Source organism: Anomaloglossus baeobatrachus, chromosome 5 (assembly GCF_048569485.1).
Source record: "Anomaloglossus baeobatrachus isolate aAnoBae1 chromosome 5, aAnoBae1.hap1, whole genome shotgun sequence".
NCBI lineage: Eukaryota > Metazoa > Chordata > Amphibia > Anura > Aromobatidae > Anomaloglossus > Anomaloglossus baeobatrachus.
In genome coordinates, this window is record NC_134357.1 from 19,206,142 (window position 1) to 19,224,585 (window position 18,444).

The window sequence follows — 18,444 nt, forward strand, 5'->3', positions numbered from 1 at the left end:
CAGGTCAGCTGAGGCTCTAAGTGATTCACTTGAGTGAGCTGGTCTGCACTTTTTGGTCTAATATATGTGCGTGTGTGTATATATATATATTTTATATATAAAAAATCTCCTTATGATAGTGAGGTTAGAATCCTGATAATACACAGATATATGGTGATAACACTTTATATGATTTTCTAGAGCATCTTTTCATAGGGAATAATTATGAAAATTGTGTTTTGTGTTCCTCTTTACCAGGCTCATGATGGCGGAGAATTAGTGGTGGAAGAGAAAACATTTTCCTATACACTAAGCAATTGATATATGCAATTGTAGCTTGTCTGAGAATATTCTAACCCCTTTCCCTCTGATCCTGACCTGAATATTGTAGAGATCTTTCAAGACTACCATTTAATTCCTTTAATTTGGATGAGTGAGCTTTCCCAATAACCAGCTCAATCAAATATCTATTATATAGACTGCATGATTACGGAGGATTTCCTGGCGTAGGGGTCACTGGTGCCTTGTGGCTCAAACTGTTGCCTCAACTGAGATTGACATGAGACTTAGGGTACCTTCACACTTTAGCGATGCAGCAGCGATCCGACGACCAGCGATCTGACCTGGTCAGGATCGCTGCTGCATCGCTACATGGTCGCTGGTGAGCTGTCAAACAGGCAGATCTCACCAGCGACCAGTGACCAGCCCCCAGCCAGCAGCGACGTGCAAGCGACGCTGCGCTTGCATGGAGCCGGCGTCTGGAAGCTGCGGACACTGGTAACTAAGGTAAACATCGGGTATGGTTACCCGATGTTTACATTAGTTACCAGCGCACACCGCTTAGCTTTGCTCTCCTAGCTACAGTACACATCGGGTTAATTAACCCGATGTGTAATGCAGCTACATGTGCAGAGAGCAGGGAGCCGCGCACACTGCTTAGCGCTGGCTCCTTGCTCTCCTAGCTACAGTACACATCGGGTTAATTAACCCGATGTGTAATGCAGCTACATGTGCAGAGAGCCGGAGCCGGCAGCACAGCCAGCGTGAGAGCTGCGGAGGCTGGTAACCACCCTGGTTACCCGATGTTTATCTTGGTTACAGCTTACTGCAGCTGCCAGATGCCGGCTCCTGCTCCCTGCTCGCTTCATTTCGTCGCTCTCTCGCTGTCACACACAGCGATCTGTGTGTCACAGCGGGAGAGCGCCTTTGAAGAAAACGAACCAGGGCTGTGTGTAACGAGCAGCGATCTCGCAGCAGGGGCCAGATCGCTGCTCAGTGTCACACACAGCGAGATCGCTAATGAGGTCACTGCTGCGTCACAAAAAACGTGACTCAGCAGCGATCTCGGCAGCGAGCTCGCTGTGTGTGAAGCACCCCTTAAGCGGGCTTCACACGCAGCACACTGGGGTCACGGAATTCGTGACGCACATCCGGCCTCATTAGCGATGTCGTTGCGTGTGAAACGTAGAAACGACCGTTAACGATCAAAATTACTCACCTAATCGTTGATCGTTGACGTGTCGTTCCTTTCCCAATTATCGTTGCTGTTGCTGGACGCAGGTTGTTCGTCGTTCCCGAGGCAGCACACATCGCTATGTGTGTCACCGCAGGAACGAGGAACATAACCGTACCTGCGGCCGCCCACAATGAGGAAGGAAGGAGGTGGGCGGGATGTTCGGCCCGCTTATCTCCACCCCTCCGCTTCTATTGGGCGGCCACTTAGTGACGTCGCTGTGACACCGAACGAACTGCCCCGTTAGAAAGGAGGCGGTTCGCCGGCTACAGCAACGTCGCTAGTCAGGTAAGTCTGTGTGAAGGGTTTAAGCGATGTTGTGCGCCACGGGCAGCGATTTGCCCATGATGCACAACCGACGGGGGCGGGTGCTTTCACCAGCGACATTGCTAGTGATGTCGCTGTGTGTAAAGCCCGCTTTACACTAATAAGTCACATGACACCGGGGAGGGAAACTGGCTAATTGGACACAATTTGTCCATTTTCACTTGGGGTGTACTCACTTTTGTTGCCAGCAGTTTAGACATTAAAGGCTGTGTGAGTTATTTAGAGGGTGACAAGTTTACACTATTATACAAGCTGCACACTGACACTGTATCACAGGGTCAGGGTGATGTCGCTCCGTGTAAAGCACCCTTAAGTATTTGATTATTTCTTTTGTAAAGTGGCTGATTTTACTCTCCTGAAACTGTATCTCCAAGACTAGTCTCAGTAGACGGTCTGACTTTTGGAGTGTTCAGTGAATCCTTAAAAAAATATTCCTTTTAATTACACTGGAATTGTTCAGATATACAGCATATCACAAAAGTTAGTACACCCCTCAAGTTTCTGTAGATGTATATCTTTTCATGAGACAACACTGAAAATCTCACCCTGTGATACAATGTACAGTGTCAGTGTGCAGCTTATAAAACAAGGTAAATTTGGTGTCCTCTCAATAACAAACACAGCCATTAATGTCTAAACCGCTAGCAACAAAAGTGAGTACACCCCTAAGTGAAAATGGACAAATTGTGCCCAATGAGTCAGTTCTCCTCCCCAGTGTCATGTGACTCATTAGTGTTACGAGGCCTCAGGTGTGAAGGGGGAGCAGGTGTGATAAATTTGGGGTTATCACTCCCACTCTCTCATATTGGTCACTGCACTGTTGGACACAGAAAAGGGCACCTGTGCAAGAACATAAATGGGACCTTTTGCCGTTCAATAGGTCTTCATAATTCACAATTCCACTTGTTTTGGAGATAGAAATTACCCCCTGAACCTCTTGGGCCCCTTTGCAGCTGCACAAATTCCAACAATGTCCCCACCTTAGAAGTCTGACATGGCCTCTCATGATAAAGAATTATCTGAGGAACTGAAAAAAAAAGAATTGTTGCTCTATATAAAGACATTGTAGACTATAAGATGATTATCGGCACCATGAAACTGAGCTGCAGCACGATGGCCAAGACCATACAGCATTTTAACAAGACCGGTTCCCCTCAAAACAGGCCTTGTGTGCACATGGTCAGCGTCATATCTAGAGGTCGTTTTTTCAAAATAGATGTATCATGCCAGCATTGCTGCAGAGGTTACAGGATGGGGGGTCCGCCTGTCCGTGCTCAGACCATATGCCGCACACTGCATCAAATTAGTCTGTATAGCTGTCGTCCAAGAGGGAAGACTCTTCTAAAGATGATGCAAAAGAAAGTCACAAACCGATTGCTGCAAACAACCAGATTAACATGAATTACTAGAATCATGTCCTGTGGTCTGATGAGACCATGATCATGTGTGGAAGCAACCAGGTGAGGAGGGCATAGACAAGTGTGTCCTGCCTACAGTCAGGCAAGATCAGCATGAACCTCTTCCTTCACATTCCAACGTGACAACAACCCCCAAACACCTCCAAGACCACCACTGCCTCGCTAAAGAAACTGAGGATAAAGCTGTTGGACCGCCAATTATATCTCCAGACTTAAACCCTATTGAGCATCTGTGGGGCTCCTGTGAAGCTTTAGTGAATTCCATACCCAAGAGAGGTAAGGCAGTGCTTTAAAAAGTGACACTTTGGGCACAATTTGTCCATTTTCACTAAGGGGTGTACTCACTTTTGTTGCCAGTAGTTTTGACATTAATGGCTGTGTGTTCAGTTATTTAGAGGACACCAAATTTACACTATTATACAAGCTGCACACTGACACTGCACATTGTATTATAGGGTCGGATCTTCAGTGTTGTCCCATGAGAAGATATAATAAAAGATTTACAAACATGTGCGCAGTGTACTCACTTTTGTAATATACTATATTACCCATCCCATATCTTTTATGATATTCATGACTAATTACACTAATTTATTGGTTTGGAGAAAAGCTGGAACCATCATTATCGCGCAGTCAACTTAATATAAAATCAGGAATTGATTGTTCTCAGTAAGGGCTCGTGAAGATGATCGTGTTTTCAGTGCGAGTGCTATGTATGAAAAAATCGTATCACACTAGGACCAATGCTATTCTATGGGGCCGTGCACCTGTCCTGCACAATCCGCTCACACTTTCTGCAGCAGCTCTGACATTTCTGAGTAATTTTTCAGGAAGTTCTTCACCACCAAATTCAGCACCTGCGCCAGGCAAGGTATGTGCGTCAAACCGGCTAAGATCAAAGCTGCTACGAGATTTTGCCCATTATGGCACACCATTATGCCAGGCTTGAGGTTCAGTTTGTTGTTTGATCCCCGTCCACAGGTCCTACATGGTGTGGGATTTTTTTCCCCAAAAAGTGGAGTTTCAGAACAGCCTGCTGTTGTTTGCCGCTGGCTGTGCTGAAATTGCTCATGCAGTTATTACGCTGACTGTAAGAAGAGGCAGTGGAGAAAGCAGAGTAAAGGGTAACATGGACAGAGAAAAGTCCAGCAATCCTCGGCGGTAGAACATGCGCCAAACCACTTTCCATCTCAGGACCAGCTGCCACTATATTCATCCAGTGGGCAGTTAGGGAGTAATAACGTCCCTGCCCGTGCTTGGTCCTTTCCTGGTCCATGTATCGGGGCTTATGTTGGCCTTTCCACTGATGGTGTTGTGCAGTGCACATCTGATTTTGTCCGCAGTATGTCCGTCCAGGGCAGGGATGGCCCACCTGGAAAAGTAGTGGCAGCTGAGAGCCACATACTGTGGAACAGCCACTGCCATAAGTTTGGAATGGCGGCGTTTCAATGGCCAGGAATTTGAAAATGCTGCCATTCAGGACCAGGGCTCGTGGGTGGGTATGTAGTTATTTCCTCTTCCTCTTCATTGTCTGGGGGAAAGACAGCTAATCACTACCATGGGACGGTGTGGAGATGCTCGGGGACACTGCTGGTGGTGGTGGTGGGGGTGTCACAGCCTCTCTTTGCGAGTAGCCAGGAAGCTCTGTTGCTCAGGAGTGGCTGGAAGAGGTCGAGACCACGGCAGAAGAGGGAGCAGGATGAGCCTCAGATATTCCCTGGTTTTTCAGGTGTCTACTCCACAGCAGCTTGTTCTTTGTATTCAGATGCCTCGTCATGCAGGTGGTGCTTAGGTTAAGAACATTTATCCTACGCTACAGGCTCTGACGGCACAGCGTGCAAACCACCGTGTCTTGTCATCAGCACACTGCTTAAAGAAATGCCATGCCACGGAGCTACTTTGAGCTGGTTTTAGTACTTTTGCACCCTGATCCCTTTTTTTGCTGTACAGCTGGGGCAGTGTGACCACCACTTCCTCCGAACTGCACATGTCACTCAGATGGTATTGACTCCATGTGGGGTCTAGGAACTCCTTATTCCTTGCATTATCTTCCACAAACTCTTTAACCCTGTCCTACTTGCCGGTCTACACACTGCAGAAAACTGCAGCACTTGGCAACTGTATTTTACCATCATCATCATCATGACAGATATGATGCGGTGGTCCATTGACCATGTGCGCTTGCCATGTATTCCTCTTCAAACGCAGCAAGTGGTTGGTTACACAGACACTCAATTTCCATTTCTGGGGCACGGCCATGGAACCCCAGCCAGAGGAGTCATCAAAAAGCAGAAGTGGCTGCTGCATGACTAGGAGCTCAGACTGCTTGGTCTTTTTGCAAGGGGTTGAGGGGGGCATACAGATGCCCATGGGCCACAGGTGCAAACTCTGCGATTTAAGCAAGGGACCAGTTGGAAGAAAAAGGAACTGGAGGCACTCTCAGCCATACAATCTAAAACTGCCTCTACTTGTTCTGGCCTCACCATTTGTACAACGGTACTCGGGCCTATAACGTCCTGTCACCTGCTTGCACCAGAAGAGGTTTTTCATTTGAAAGCATAGCAGGCGCAGATCAACCACATCCTGTCCCTGCAGCAGCTCCAACACCAGCAGCACCACCCCTGTTTGATGCTCTCCTAATTCTTTGCACTCCAAAAACATGCAGTGTATTACACGGCAAATGTGACGCCCTGGACTAGGCAGGTAGTCACAGGTAGACCCCCTGCACAAACACCTTCCCCTAATAAGGTGACAGCAGCCAACCTACAAACCCTAGTCACCTCCCTCAGGGTTTAATGTTCACACCAGGGGGCAGAGCCAGGCGGTTGGCCACGCCCACCGAGGTGTTTACAGACCCTGATGCAGGAAAAACAGTTTTTTAGATTAGTTGGAAGAGAGGAGGAGAGTAGTCGTAGATCAGTTTGGACAGTGAAATGGAGTGGAGTTCAAGTGCAGACCTGTGTCCAGGTCTGCCGCAGTTTGACACCAGGTGGCTGGGTTGGAGCCCAGTCACCTCTGGCTAGGAGGCAGACGGTGGTGGCCGCCTGAAGGAGCTGGGATTACAGCCGGTGGAACCGTAAGGGACCGGGACCGGGTAGTGGCCCGCCAGTACCGAACCGGGGAACCGATTGGAAACCGGAGCACCAGGAGGGGTACTCAGACCCAGTAGGAGGCCCAGAAGCCACTGGACCGAGTCAAATTCACTGATTGGGGTCTGGACTTTAGGTCCTTTCCCCACCCAAGACCCGACTGAAGACAACAGCCCAACCAGAGGGATAGAAAGTCACCGCCCAGCCATCGAGATCCCACGGGCCAGCGTCTGCGGGCAAACGGGCTCTGCTGGCACACACAAAGCTGGGGAGGGGACTACCGTTGCTCAGGCATAGGAGTCACAATTCTACTAAAAGTGAGGTGCAGGAGAAATGCGGAAACCACCAACCTGAACAAGGGGAGAAACGCAGCCGGCTGCGGGCACCGTCCACCATCTTGTTTGGTTTACCAGAGACTCCAGTATGTCTGTAATAGTGAGTACAGCAGTGTCCTCAGGCCGCGCACCGCACCGACACGCCAGCACGCATCCATCCCCCCGCCTCAGCACCTCCCTCGGGCCCCCCGGGACCATCACCCCCTACCTACAGAGGGGTCAACACCAAGCTGTGCAACACCGTCCCCGAGAGCCTAGTCAACGGCAGCGGTGGTGTCCATCCATTCACCACAACCCATGGGTGGCGTCACGAACTTTAATCTAAAAAAAACCCCTTCAAAGCGCCAGCCCCTTTGCAGAGCGAAGTAACCCCCCTGGTCCGGAGGTGCTCGAGCCACCGACACACGAGCCCGGATCCGAGTGGCTCAGCTGCGGCCGAGCGCGGGGCGGTACACATATATACATAGAAAGGGTGCCCAGCAGATTACTATACTGTCTGTATGCAGACTGCCTCCACAGAGCCTATTTTCAATATAGCCCCACAAAGCCTGATGCAGAGTGCACCCATAAGACCTGGTGCAGGGTCCCCCCAGACAGCCTGTTTTCAGACTACCCCCACAGAGCCTGTTGCAGAGTACTCCCACACAACCTGTTTTCAGAGTACCCCCACATAGCCTAGTGTAGAGTATTACCACAGAGCTTTTTTTTCAGAGAACCCACACACAGCCTGTTTTCACAATACTACCACACAGCCTAGTGAGGAAGACCCTTACAGAGCCTGGTGCAGAGTACCCCCATAGAGCCTGTTTTTTCAGTACCCCCACAGAGCTTTTTTTCAGAGAACCCCCACAGAGTCTGTTTTCAGGTTACCTCCCTTTGATATTGCACACAGTTCACACTGTATAATGGGGGTACACACTTTTCTGCGATGCGAGGTAGCACAGGAAAACACAGTTCATTCAAAGTCCAAAATCGTTTATTAAAACCACGTAAACCGTTCCTCCAAAGACATAAAACACATGGATTCCAGTCCGTTACTTAGTACCACCCATCTCTGCAGCCACCCCTGAACCTACCCTAAAAATACTATAGAAAATATTTGTGGTACTACAAGAACCAGCACAAACGTCTAGGTTCACACCACTTGTGTGGTACATACCAGCCATTCAAAATGTAGACGGTCGCCTTCTTACACCCCACAAGCCTATTTTTAGAGTAACCCCACCGAGCCTTTGTTCAGAATACCCTCATAGAGCCTATTTTCTGAGTATGCAGAGAGAGGATTAGCCTAACACTGTTGCTCATGCAAGCCGTGTCCTGTCCTTACACTAGTCAGTGCACAATGTCACTGCAACCCATGAATGTAGCGGTTATATAAGTTGTCATGTGGTGCACTGGCCAATCACAGCCATGCTGATACTCGGCATGGTTGTGATGGCTGAGGAAGTGCCCATAGCCAAGAAGCTTGTTGATTGACAGCACTGCAGCCTTCTAACAACCGTTATACAGCATTCGAACTACAAACTCGAAAACAGATTTCTGTGAGAATTCTGTGTTCAGATTTGAGACCGGGGTACGATACCCGAATTATACAGTTCACGCTGATCTCTAATTAAAACATGTCTTCACAACAGAAGATTTACATCCCTTGAATGCAAGAGTTTCAGTTCATGTATTCTGCATTGTTGTTAACTCCCCCCTTTGGGGGAGTTGTTTGTTAGCTATTTTATAAAATAATAAAACATTTTTGTAAGTAAAACATTTTCTACTTAAAACATTTCTTCACACATCACAGCCGGCCATTGACTGAGGTATGTGTGACACAGCTCTTGAGTTGAAATCTAGGTCTCAGAAGCTGTATATGTCCAGTAGGGTGACCGGATCTCATAGGGGGGGTGGGGAAATGTCAGAATCTTGTTCTGGACCCCACAAAACGATTCCCCTTTCAAGATATTGAGATAGCCAAAATTTGAGCTCGATCAAACGACGTTAACCCGTGCCGCTCGTTGCTCAAAGTTTGAAAAAAATCTAAATTTTTGGCCAAAAAGCTGACATATGGAGCCATAACTCCAGAACAGTAAATAATAAAAACACGCTTAATATCTCAAAAGAAAGCTAATGTTGTTCTTCAAAATTTATATGTTACACACAGGGTGCATGTAATTTCTATTTTAGGGATGGTGATTTTACTTCAGCGTACAACCGACCTTTTATTTATTCAGTTTAGTTTCTAAAGTGCCTTTGAACTGGTTAGATCGAACAATTATCCAGTGAAGATATTTTAACGTTTTTTTTTAAATTTTCCAAGTGTGTGTTATTGTTTTTATAGCTATTATAGTATTATTTTAAAAGATATTTGAAAATATTTTATTGAAATTAAAGTTTGTAATATATTTTGTTTCGTTTATCTAGTTAACTGTTATTTACCTATTGGACTCTGAAATGGCATTCATATCAGGTGTACAAAGCCAGAACAAGGATAAAATATTTCTTGTTGGCTATCCCATTCACCAGATCACCGGTTGTAAACTACCCTCAAATCGTAGTCTTATGTGCTTTATTTTATAATTTCCGTACTGTGAAATTAACTGTAAGAGAATCAGCAAAACTGACCATACGAGAAGTGTTCATTTTTTGGGGGAAAGCTCGAATCCCGACTAAACATGAGCAAGATGCAATTACTAAGCTGGAAAAACTTCACGCCGAGTGGAGAAGTCTTCAAAAAGACCGGAAGAAAACATCGGAAACGGCCAAGAACAAATTTAAACAGTTTGTTGAAAAGTTGAATGATCTCTTTGATATTGCCCAACAAGATGCCTTGGCTCTGATGAAATCGGAAGAAGATAAGGTGTTTCTCGTGAAACAGAGGCAGAAGGGCCGCCCAGGTTCCATGGCTGGCGTGGATCTCAAGTTGTCTCGAGCTGAAGAAATCAAGGCGCAAAAGGAACTTGCAAAAATGAACCGACAAATCCAAGAAGAAACTTTTGACATTGGTGAGTTTATTTTATTATTATTATTCTAAAAAGTAGATAAACAAATAAGTAAATAGTTTCATTATAATTGAAAGAAAATTGTATATGAGAGCATCATTTGGCATCTTTATGATTGAGTTTATATTCTTAAAATAATACCTATTGATAATTAGAAGTAGGTAATTTCGTATCTATGTATTATTACTATTCTGCTAAAATGACAAGTTTTTATAGTCTTTTTTTTTTCTCTTTCTTTTGTTGCTTCTTAGAGACGGATGATGAAGACAAGCTCGAAGAAGGAAAAGAAGAAGAAGATACTGAAGAGGACAGCATCTACCAGGAACTTGAGAGCATGGAGGAAATGGACATCCCTGAAGAAGCTGCAGAAGATCCAGGACCATCTGAGAGCAAGAGGATGAAAGTTTCATTTGCAAGGGGCGTTAAAGAGATTTTAAACATGAAATTATCCATTGTGTTAGATCAATGTAAGGTATCCAACAGAAATGCCACGAGAATTTTAATAGCTATTTTAGAAGCGCTAAACCTTGACCCTCTTGAGTACAAAGTCTCGAAAACTTTATTACATTCTAGAAGGCAAATGTTCAGAGAACAACATACTAAAATTTTTTTTAGATAAAGTAAACATTCCTGAAAAAGAGCCTGTGGTTGTCCATTGGGACAGTAAACTTTTACCGGGTGTTTTAAAACCTGAGCAATGTGAGTGAATAGCTATTGCTATTTCATATGGCGAAAAGGAACAACTGCTGGGAGTTCCTGTAACAGCAAGCAGCTCTGGAGAGGAGCAAGCCATAGCCGTATATGAATGCCTACAGGAATGGGGTCTTCCCAACACCGTCAAGGCGATGTGCTTCGACACTGCAGCATCGAACACGGGAAGACTCAAAGGAGCATGCGTCCTATTGGAGCAAATGTTAGGAAGAGAATTGCTACACCTAGCTTGCCGTCACCATATCTTGGAAATTGTGTTAAGAGGCGTATTCGACACAAAAATGGGATCAACCACTGGACCTCATCCAGACATTTTCAAAAGATTTCTCACTGCGTGGCCCAAGATAGACAAAGGAAAATACAATACAGGTATCAGTGACAATCTAATACAAAAGCAGCTAACTCCAGAAGTAATTGCAAATGTTACTGCTGAATTCGAGACCAAATTAACTGAGAGCCACCCCAGAGATGACTACAAGGAGCTGTTGCAGTTGGTTCTCGTATTTGTTGGGTCACTAGACGGCAATGTTGTGGGTTTTAGAACTCCAGGAGCCATTCATCACGCTAGGTGGATGGCAAAGGCTATTTACTGCTTAAAAATTTTCATTTTTCGTCGTCAATTTAAGATGTCTAAAGAAGAAGAAAGTTCTGTGCGTGCCATTTCTGTTTTCCTAGTTAAAATTTATTGTAAAGCTTGGTTCAATGCTCCAAAAGCTCATCTTGCGCCAAAGCAAGATTTAGGTATTTTGCATAGTCTGTTAGACTATAAAGAATGTGACAACGACATTGCAGAAATAGCCCTGACCACATTTTCCAACCATTTGTGGTATTTGAATGCAGAATTGGTGGGATTATCGTTTTTTGATACCACAATTACAGACGATGAAAAGTTGTTAATGGCTAATAAATTGCTCAGTAGCACAGATGAACCATCAGAGCATGCTAGGGTTGTAAATCCAAAAGTTAGGAAAGAAAAATTAAAAGAGGTAGTTGATGGAGGATTGGTAAATTTACTTACCAAAGAAACATTTACATTCTTTGACCGATTTAATATAAAAACAGATTTCCTAAGACAAAATCCAAACACCTGGCCTCAAAATAATGACTTCCAAGAAGGATTGAAAATTGACAAAACATTAAAAGTAGTTAATGATATGGCTCAGCGTGGTGTTAAATTAATAACCGACTTTAATGACCTTCTGACAAAAGATGAACAAAAGCAATATGTCCTGCAAGTTGTAAGCAAATGCCAAGCATTATATTCTGACCTTTCAAAAACTACTTTAATAAAAGCTCTAGAATAGATTAGATAACTATGTAAAATTATCAACTCATGTAGGTACTACGTCTGTATCTTTTCTGTGTCTGTTTTGTATGTATTATATACCTCATTTTTATATTTTAAAATACAAAATGTCATTACACTTATCAGTATTACTTGTTTTTTTGATATATTTCTACTTTAAACTCAAAAATATACAAAAAAAACCCCAAAATGTATCACTTAATAACAAAATATACGAAGTATGCTCCTAGTGGTACCAGGTCACGTTCTTGGGGCTAAAAGCTGTTGTAACTCAGTTTGACTTAAAACACCAAAAGCCACAATACACATATGGATGGCTGAAGCACAAAGGCTAAATACACACCAAAATAATTTATATGCAAGCCAATATGTATAATATAAATAACGTCTTTATTAAACATAAAAATACATATTACATATTAAAATGGATATGCCCAAGAGGACGGATGGAATAGAGGGATAACGCTAGGCACTTGTCATTAATATTAATGGACACTGTTTTAGCAAAAAGATATTTGTGTAACTATTTATCAAAAGTAAAAAAGTTAAATTTGTATCCACATTCCCACTCTGTAAAAATAAATAGAGTATGATATACAATTATAATAACAGGGGAATGTATCTAGAAAATCACCAGACAGATACAAAACATTATATTACCAAAGGTCCTAATCTGTAATGGTGCCACTGCCTCCCAAAACACACTGACGCGCGTTTCACACCTTAACGTGCTTCGTCCAGGAGTGATCTATTGCTCAAATCCAGGCCTCTTTAAAGGGAGGACATTCATCAAAAATGTGGAGCCGGTGTGTAAAGTCGAGTCAGAGTAGTGACGGAATATCCGGGATTAAACACATGATTGTTGTCAGTCTCTATAGCAACACATGGAAGCGCATGAATGAATAAGTAAGTCCAGGAGGCCCGATCCGTCATTTCCGTAAGTCCAACTCGCCACAATCCTGGTTTCCATGGTACATTATAAACAAAAGCTTGAAGCATCACGTCCGGAAACATATCACGTGGTAATCCAAGGACTCAATGCATCCTTCCCGAGAATACGTCTCGTAACGATCACGGTTACCATGGTATAATATAAACAAAAGTTTCAAGACATCACCTCCGGAAATATATCACGTAATAAATCTGATTTCCATAGCAAAGAGTGACATCTTCTCGGGGGTCCGATATAAACAACATTAACATAATTCACAGGCATATAATATTCACAATAAGGATGCAGATGTTAGCCCCGGTCTTTATGAAAATCAGCCACCATATAAGTATGCATATACATATACATAAAAAGATAAGTGTAAATATAGCAATAATCTTCACAGTCCTCTCATACAAATAAATAGTTACTCCATAGTTAGACCAACACTATATAATCATTTAATCAGAATTTAAAAACGCAATATCCCATATATATGTATATATAAATATTATATCAAAGACCACCTATTTATCATATTAGTGTAAATAGTATCGTAATCTCATAATTCCTATACAACCATAAAATTAAGTATATGCTACCAATATCCATCCGAAAATCATCTCGGGTTGGTGGTGGGGCATAACTGATCCAAAATAATTAATATAAACTACCATAAAAAATAATAATAATGAATAGTGAATATGCACATATATGAAGAACCACATATGACTCGAAAAGACCATCATTCGGTAAAACAAACATGACACGTGTGGAAAAAAAAGTGAAAAATAGTGCAAGTGAAGGTGAATGAAAAAATGTGGAAAGATGTGACAAAAACATATATATACACATATACACATACATATACAATTATATACATACATGTGTCCACATACACAAACATACATACATATATCATATACACAAAAACCTATATAAGAAAAATATATATATAATATGAAGTGAACCTAAAGAGCGAACATACACAATCAATATCCACAGTCAAAATCCTTACCGTAAATAAGCTCCATCAGTGAATAAATTATTATTATTATAATAATCCTGTGCAAACAGAAAAATATTTTGTCAAAAAAAGGGGGGTACTATGTGACATAAGAAGATAATAAATCAAGATAAATACATATATACATATATATATATAAAAAATATATATAAAAAAACAACCCACATATATATATATATATATATATATATATATATATATATATATATATATATATAAAGAAAGGACGAAAAAACCCCATATTATAAGTGAATCAATAAAAAAGATATATAAAGAGTATGTGCATGGATAAATATATAAAAGAATATTATTATATGTATTATTATTAATTATATTAATCTTATAAATTAGTGCACACAAATGTGGAACTTCATATGGAGAATTAAATACAACAGGGGATTTTTTGATTGAAAAACATAGAATGTGCCCGAAAAATTATATTTCTATACATACAATCTCATAATAACAAGTGCCAAGTGAAAACCCATCTACATGACTGCAAAAAATAAAAAAATAAATAAAATAAATAAAATCACCTGATATATATAAAAAAATATATATAAAAAATTATAGATTAGGACCTTTGGTAATATAATGTTTTATATCTGTCTGGTGATTTTCTAGATACATTCCCCTGTTATTATAATTGTATATCATACTCTATTTTTTTTTACAGAGTGGGAATGTGGATACAAATTTAACTTTTTTACTTTTGATAAATAGTTACACAAATATCTTTTTGCTAAAACAGTGTCCATTAATATTAATGACAAGTGCCTAGCGTTATCCCTCTATTCCATCCGTCCTCTTGGGCATATCCATTTTAATATGTAATATGTATTTTTATGTTTAATAAAGACGTTGTTATTTATATTATACATATTGGCTTGCATATAAATTATTTTGGTGTGTATTCAGTTTGACATAACAACAATTATGTATAAAATATAAATTTTGAAGAACAACATTAGTTTTCTTTTGAGATATTAAGCGTTGTTTTATTATTTACCGTTCTGGAGTTATGGCTCCATATGTCAGCTTTTTGGCCAAAAATTTGGATTTTTTCAAACTTTGAGCGACGAGCGGCACGGGTTAACTTCGTTTGACCGAGCTCAAATTTTGGCTATCTCAATATCATTTTGTGGGGTCCAGACGGACAAAATTCCAACATCGATTTTTTTGCGGTCACCCTAAATTGTCCAGTCTGCAGCCCGTACTGACACATGACCAGGACAGGCTGCAGTTTGAATTCTAGCCAGGACCCCTTTTTATCTCATTCTCAGAGAATCCCTTTGATAAAGTGGAAATGGTGAGGGCAGACAGGGCATATAGTAGTATCCTGACCTTGGAGGGATGTGCATAAAGGCAGAGATGGACTCAATCCACTGCAGCTTGCCCCAAATGATGGTACAGTGCAGGAACCACCATGTATCAGAAAAATAGTTAAAAAAAATTAAAAGAAAAATAAGGGGGATGACATAACCGCTGCAGAGTGTAACAGACAAAATATTTTAAAAAAAACTGACCCGCACATCCTACAAGTGTGTATAGGTGCCAGCTGAAGAAACATAGCAAATACAAAATACAAACAGCTGCACACCAAAATGGCATCAATGTATAAGGGAACTCTGGTACTGCATTACTGCTATAAGAAAAAATGAGATTTTTAGTTTATGAATTGGCCAATGCATGTAAGCCCGGAAACCAGTGGCAAGGTAAATCTCAATATTCCGGGTACCTAACTAAAATGCCACTATCTAGGTTAAAAACATCCATGTCTGGGCAGCTAGACTAAAAAAATCTAACTTGAAATGCCACTATGTGGACTAACCTCCATGTCTGGGCAGCTAGGACTCCTGGTATAAGGATCATGAACACAGCCTGGTTTATAGGGCGGAGTGCTCAGTCAGAAAGAGACTCACTCAAAATATTTAAAAAAAAAAACTGACCCACACATCCTACAAGTGTGCATAGGTGCCAGCTGAAAAAACATAGCAAATACAAAATACAAACAGCTGCACACAAAAATGGCATCAATGTATAAGGGAACTCTGGTACTGCATTACTGCTATATGAAAAAATGAGATTTTAGTTTATGAATATATATATAAACCAGGCTGTGTTCATGATCCTTATACTAGGAGTCCTAGCTGCCCAGACATGGAGATTAGTCCACATAGTGGCATTTCAAGTTAGATTTTTTTAGTCTAGCTGCCCAGACATGGATGTTTCTAACCAAGATAGTGGCATTTTAGTTAGGGACCCGGAATATTGAGATTTACCTTGCCGATGGTTTCAAGGCTTACATGCATTGGCCAATTCATAAACTAAAAATCTCATTATTTCATATAGCAGTAATGCAGTACCAGAGTTCCCATATACATTGATGCAATTTTTGTGTGCAGCTGTTTGTATTTTGTGAGTGTAACAGACAGGCTGGTAATACGTACATAAGAATTTAGGAATAGGTTGCTGGAGCGTGCCGATAACATCACTGCCTTAAAAAAGGAAGGAGCAGCGGCCATACTCAAAAACGTCTAATTCCGCAAAATCTAAGAAATTGGGACAGCTTAAAAACTTAAGAATCATCTGTGGGAATGTCTCAGGAACATTTTGAGACCATCCTCAAAGAAATCTGTGGTGGTACAACCGAGATATCAAAGAAAATATTCGGCGTGCGGGTAACTATAAGCCTGTTCCCTCAGACTGTTCCTCAGTCTATCACATTTCATCTCCGCTTCGGCTGGAGCCCGCTCAGCATATTAATGAAATAGTTACTTACAATATGCCCAAATATATTTTATTTCCCCACTTAGTGGTGAAGCTTCAACATATAACTAACCACAGCATGGTCTGATTACATTTATTTCGACCAAATGAAGCTACAGAAATTAATTTGATAAAATTAATAAGTTTTATTTCAAATTTTATAACATAAAATCATGTATAAAATTTCCAGTATAGAGTTCCACATAAACAACCAGGGACATAAACTAGAGTCAATTCAGGTTAATAATGCGGTGATCCGATATTTAAAGTGCTAGAAAAAATAAATTAGGATTTTGTTCATAATAAATATATACATCAATCTGAAAACTGTATACACATAAATACAGATATAGATATAAATACATCATATAAAGTGCTCCTGTGCTACTGAAATGTATTAAAATTGTTTAAAACATGTAAGTCAAAAAAACATCATTAGTCCATTCAAAATAAGGTTTGACCCGGAACAAATTCCAAGAAAGCGTTTTATGATTATTTTTATTATTATTATTTGTGGTGAACAACATATTAAAAGTTTTCCAAATATTGATCACCACAAAGCTCCTAACTATGACGTCATAACTCATAAGACGATGACAGCCATCACACTACAAATAACGAATATTTCCCTATTTCAAAGCTGTAGCTGTAGGTTACAGAAGAGTTTGCATTTTTTATACTATATATTTTCATATTACAATTTTTATACAAAGTTTTATACTAACTACATGGACAGGCGAGGTCATGACGTCATCAATGACGTCATGACATACATGTACATTTCTAGAAATTATAGAATTAATACATAGTGCATTTTAAGACCTACTTCATCACTGAATAACCGTGTCAGGTCAATAGTCACTATTTTCATCATCAGACACTGCTTCCTCACTCATATTGTCACAATGCCCTTCTTGACATGGTCCGCGGAAGTGGTATCGCAACCCGTGAATGCATGCAGGAACAGAAGACTGCTGCAGACATGGTTTCCCAGGAACTTCTTCATAACCTTAATGTGGTATACTGTTGCAGGACTCCCTTTTTCCGAGTAGAAATAAAGCTTGTTGCCATCGCTGGTTGACGCGTGATGAAGTAACAACACCAAAAGATCTGTATCTTCGCCAATGAGACTAGTACTTTTGTTGGATGACATTCACACTGCTGCCTTAACAATCTCCACATCTGCATCCCCCTCTGATTGTATTACGTGGCAACCTCTGTCATTCATGCGCTGTGAAACGAGATTGATAACAGACTGTTTGTTCTCCACATTCGAAAGGAAGTCCTCCTTTTTCCCGACAAATTTTGTTCCTTCAGCAATGTTCACTTTGTTACTTGTTCGATTTTTGCGCCATCGCTGATGCTGATGGGTAATGTCCTTAGTGTTTGGTCCTCCAATGTAACCATCAAATACTATCGTAGCCTTACCATAGTGCTTTACTGTGAAAGATGCATAGTCTTCAGCGATTGAACAATATGTCTTTCCTTCTGACCACTTCAGTCGATGGAGAAGAAAACCTCCGTCAAGAACATATTGTTCCACTTCTGGTACATCCTTGAGTACTGCGTCATCTGAACTCTGTTCCTTTATAGCAGCCATCAGTTGTGCTTTGTTTGGTTTGCGTAAGAGAAGTTTTGCCTCAAAGAGGGATGGTGGATATGGTGAAAGTTCATAGGCCATCACCTCATTAAGGGAAAGATCAGCAGTTTGAGACACCACAAGAAACCTTTGGAACAAAAGAGCATGGTCTATTGTTTTATCCTTAGCAATGTCAATTGCCTCACTGGATGCCAGGGTCTTGACCACTTGTACTTAACTGAAAACAGTGATTGACCCTCCATTGTTGCCACTATTTCTCTGCCATTGGTGAACAGGTTATGGACATTCACATCCTTATTTCCATTGACACCGGTGATAATGTTGCGAAGAGACATTTCAGGTGAAAAAGGTGAAAAGGTCTCGAGTTTATCTGCAATTTTCTCCAGGTCTTCACAATCTCTTCTCGTCCTTGACGTTTTTGCCTCCTTGTGTTATTCACTGGTGACAAA

At 41.4% G+C, this 18,444-nt stretch overlaps 1 protein-coding gene across 1 annotated transcript in view; it reads left to right on the top strand.

Annotated features, from left to right (window-relative positions):
- The window catches only part of LOC142312567 (uncharacterized), a 79,952-nt gene that overhangs the window by 31,028 nt on the left and 30,480 nt on the right, over positions 1-18,444 (top strand). Inside the window, exons 12-13 of the mRNA XM_075351559.1 lie at positions 9,475-9,654; positions 9,903-10,123. Coding sequence (XP_075207674.1) covers positions 9,475-9,654; positions 9,903-10,123 — 401 coding nt within the window. The remainder of the gene's footprint in view (positions 1-9,474; positions 9,655-9,902; positions 10,124-18,444) is intronic.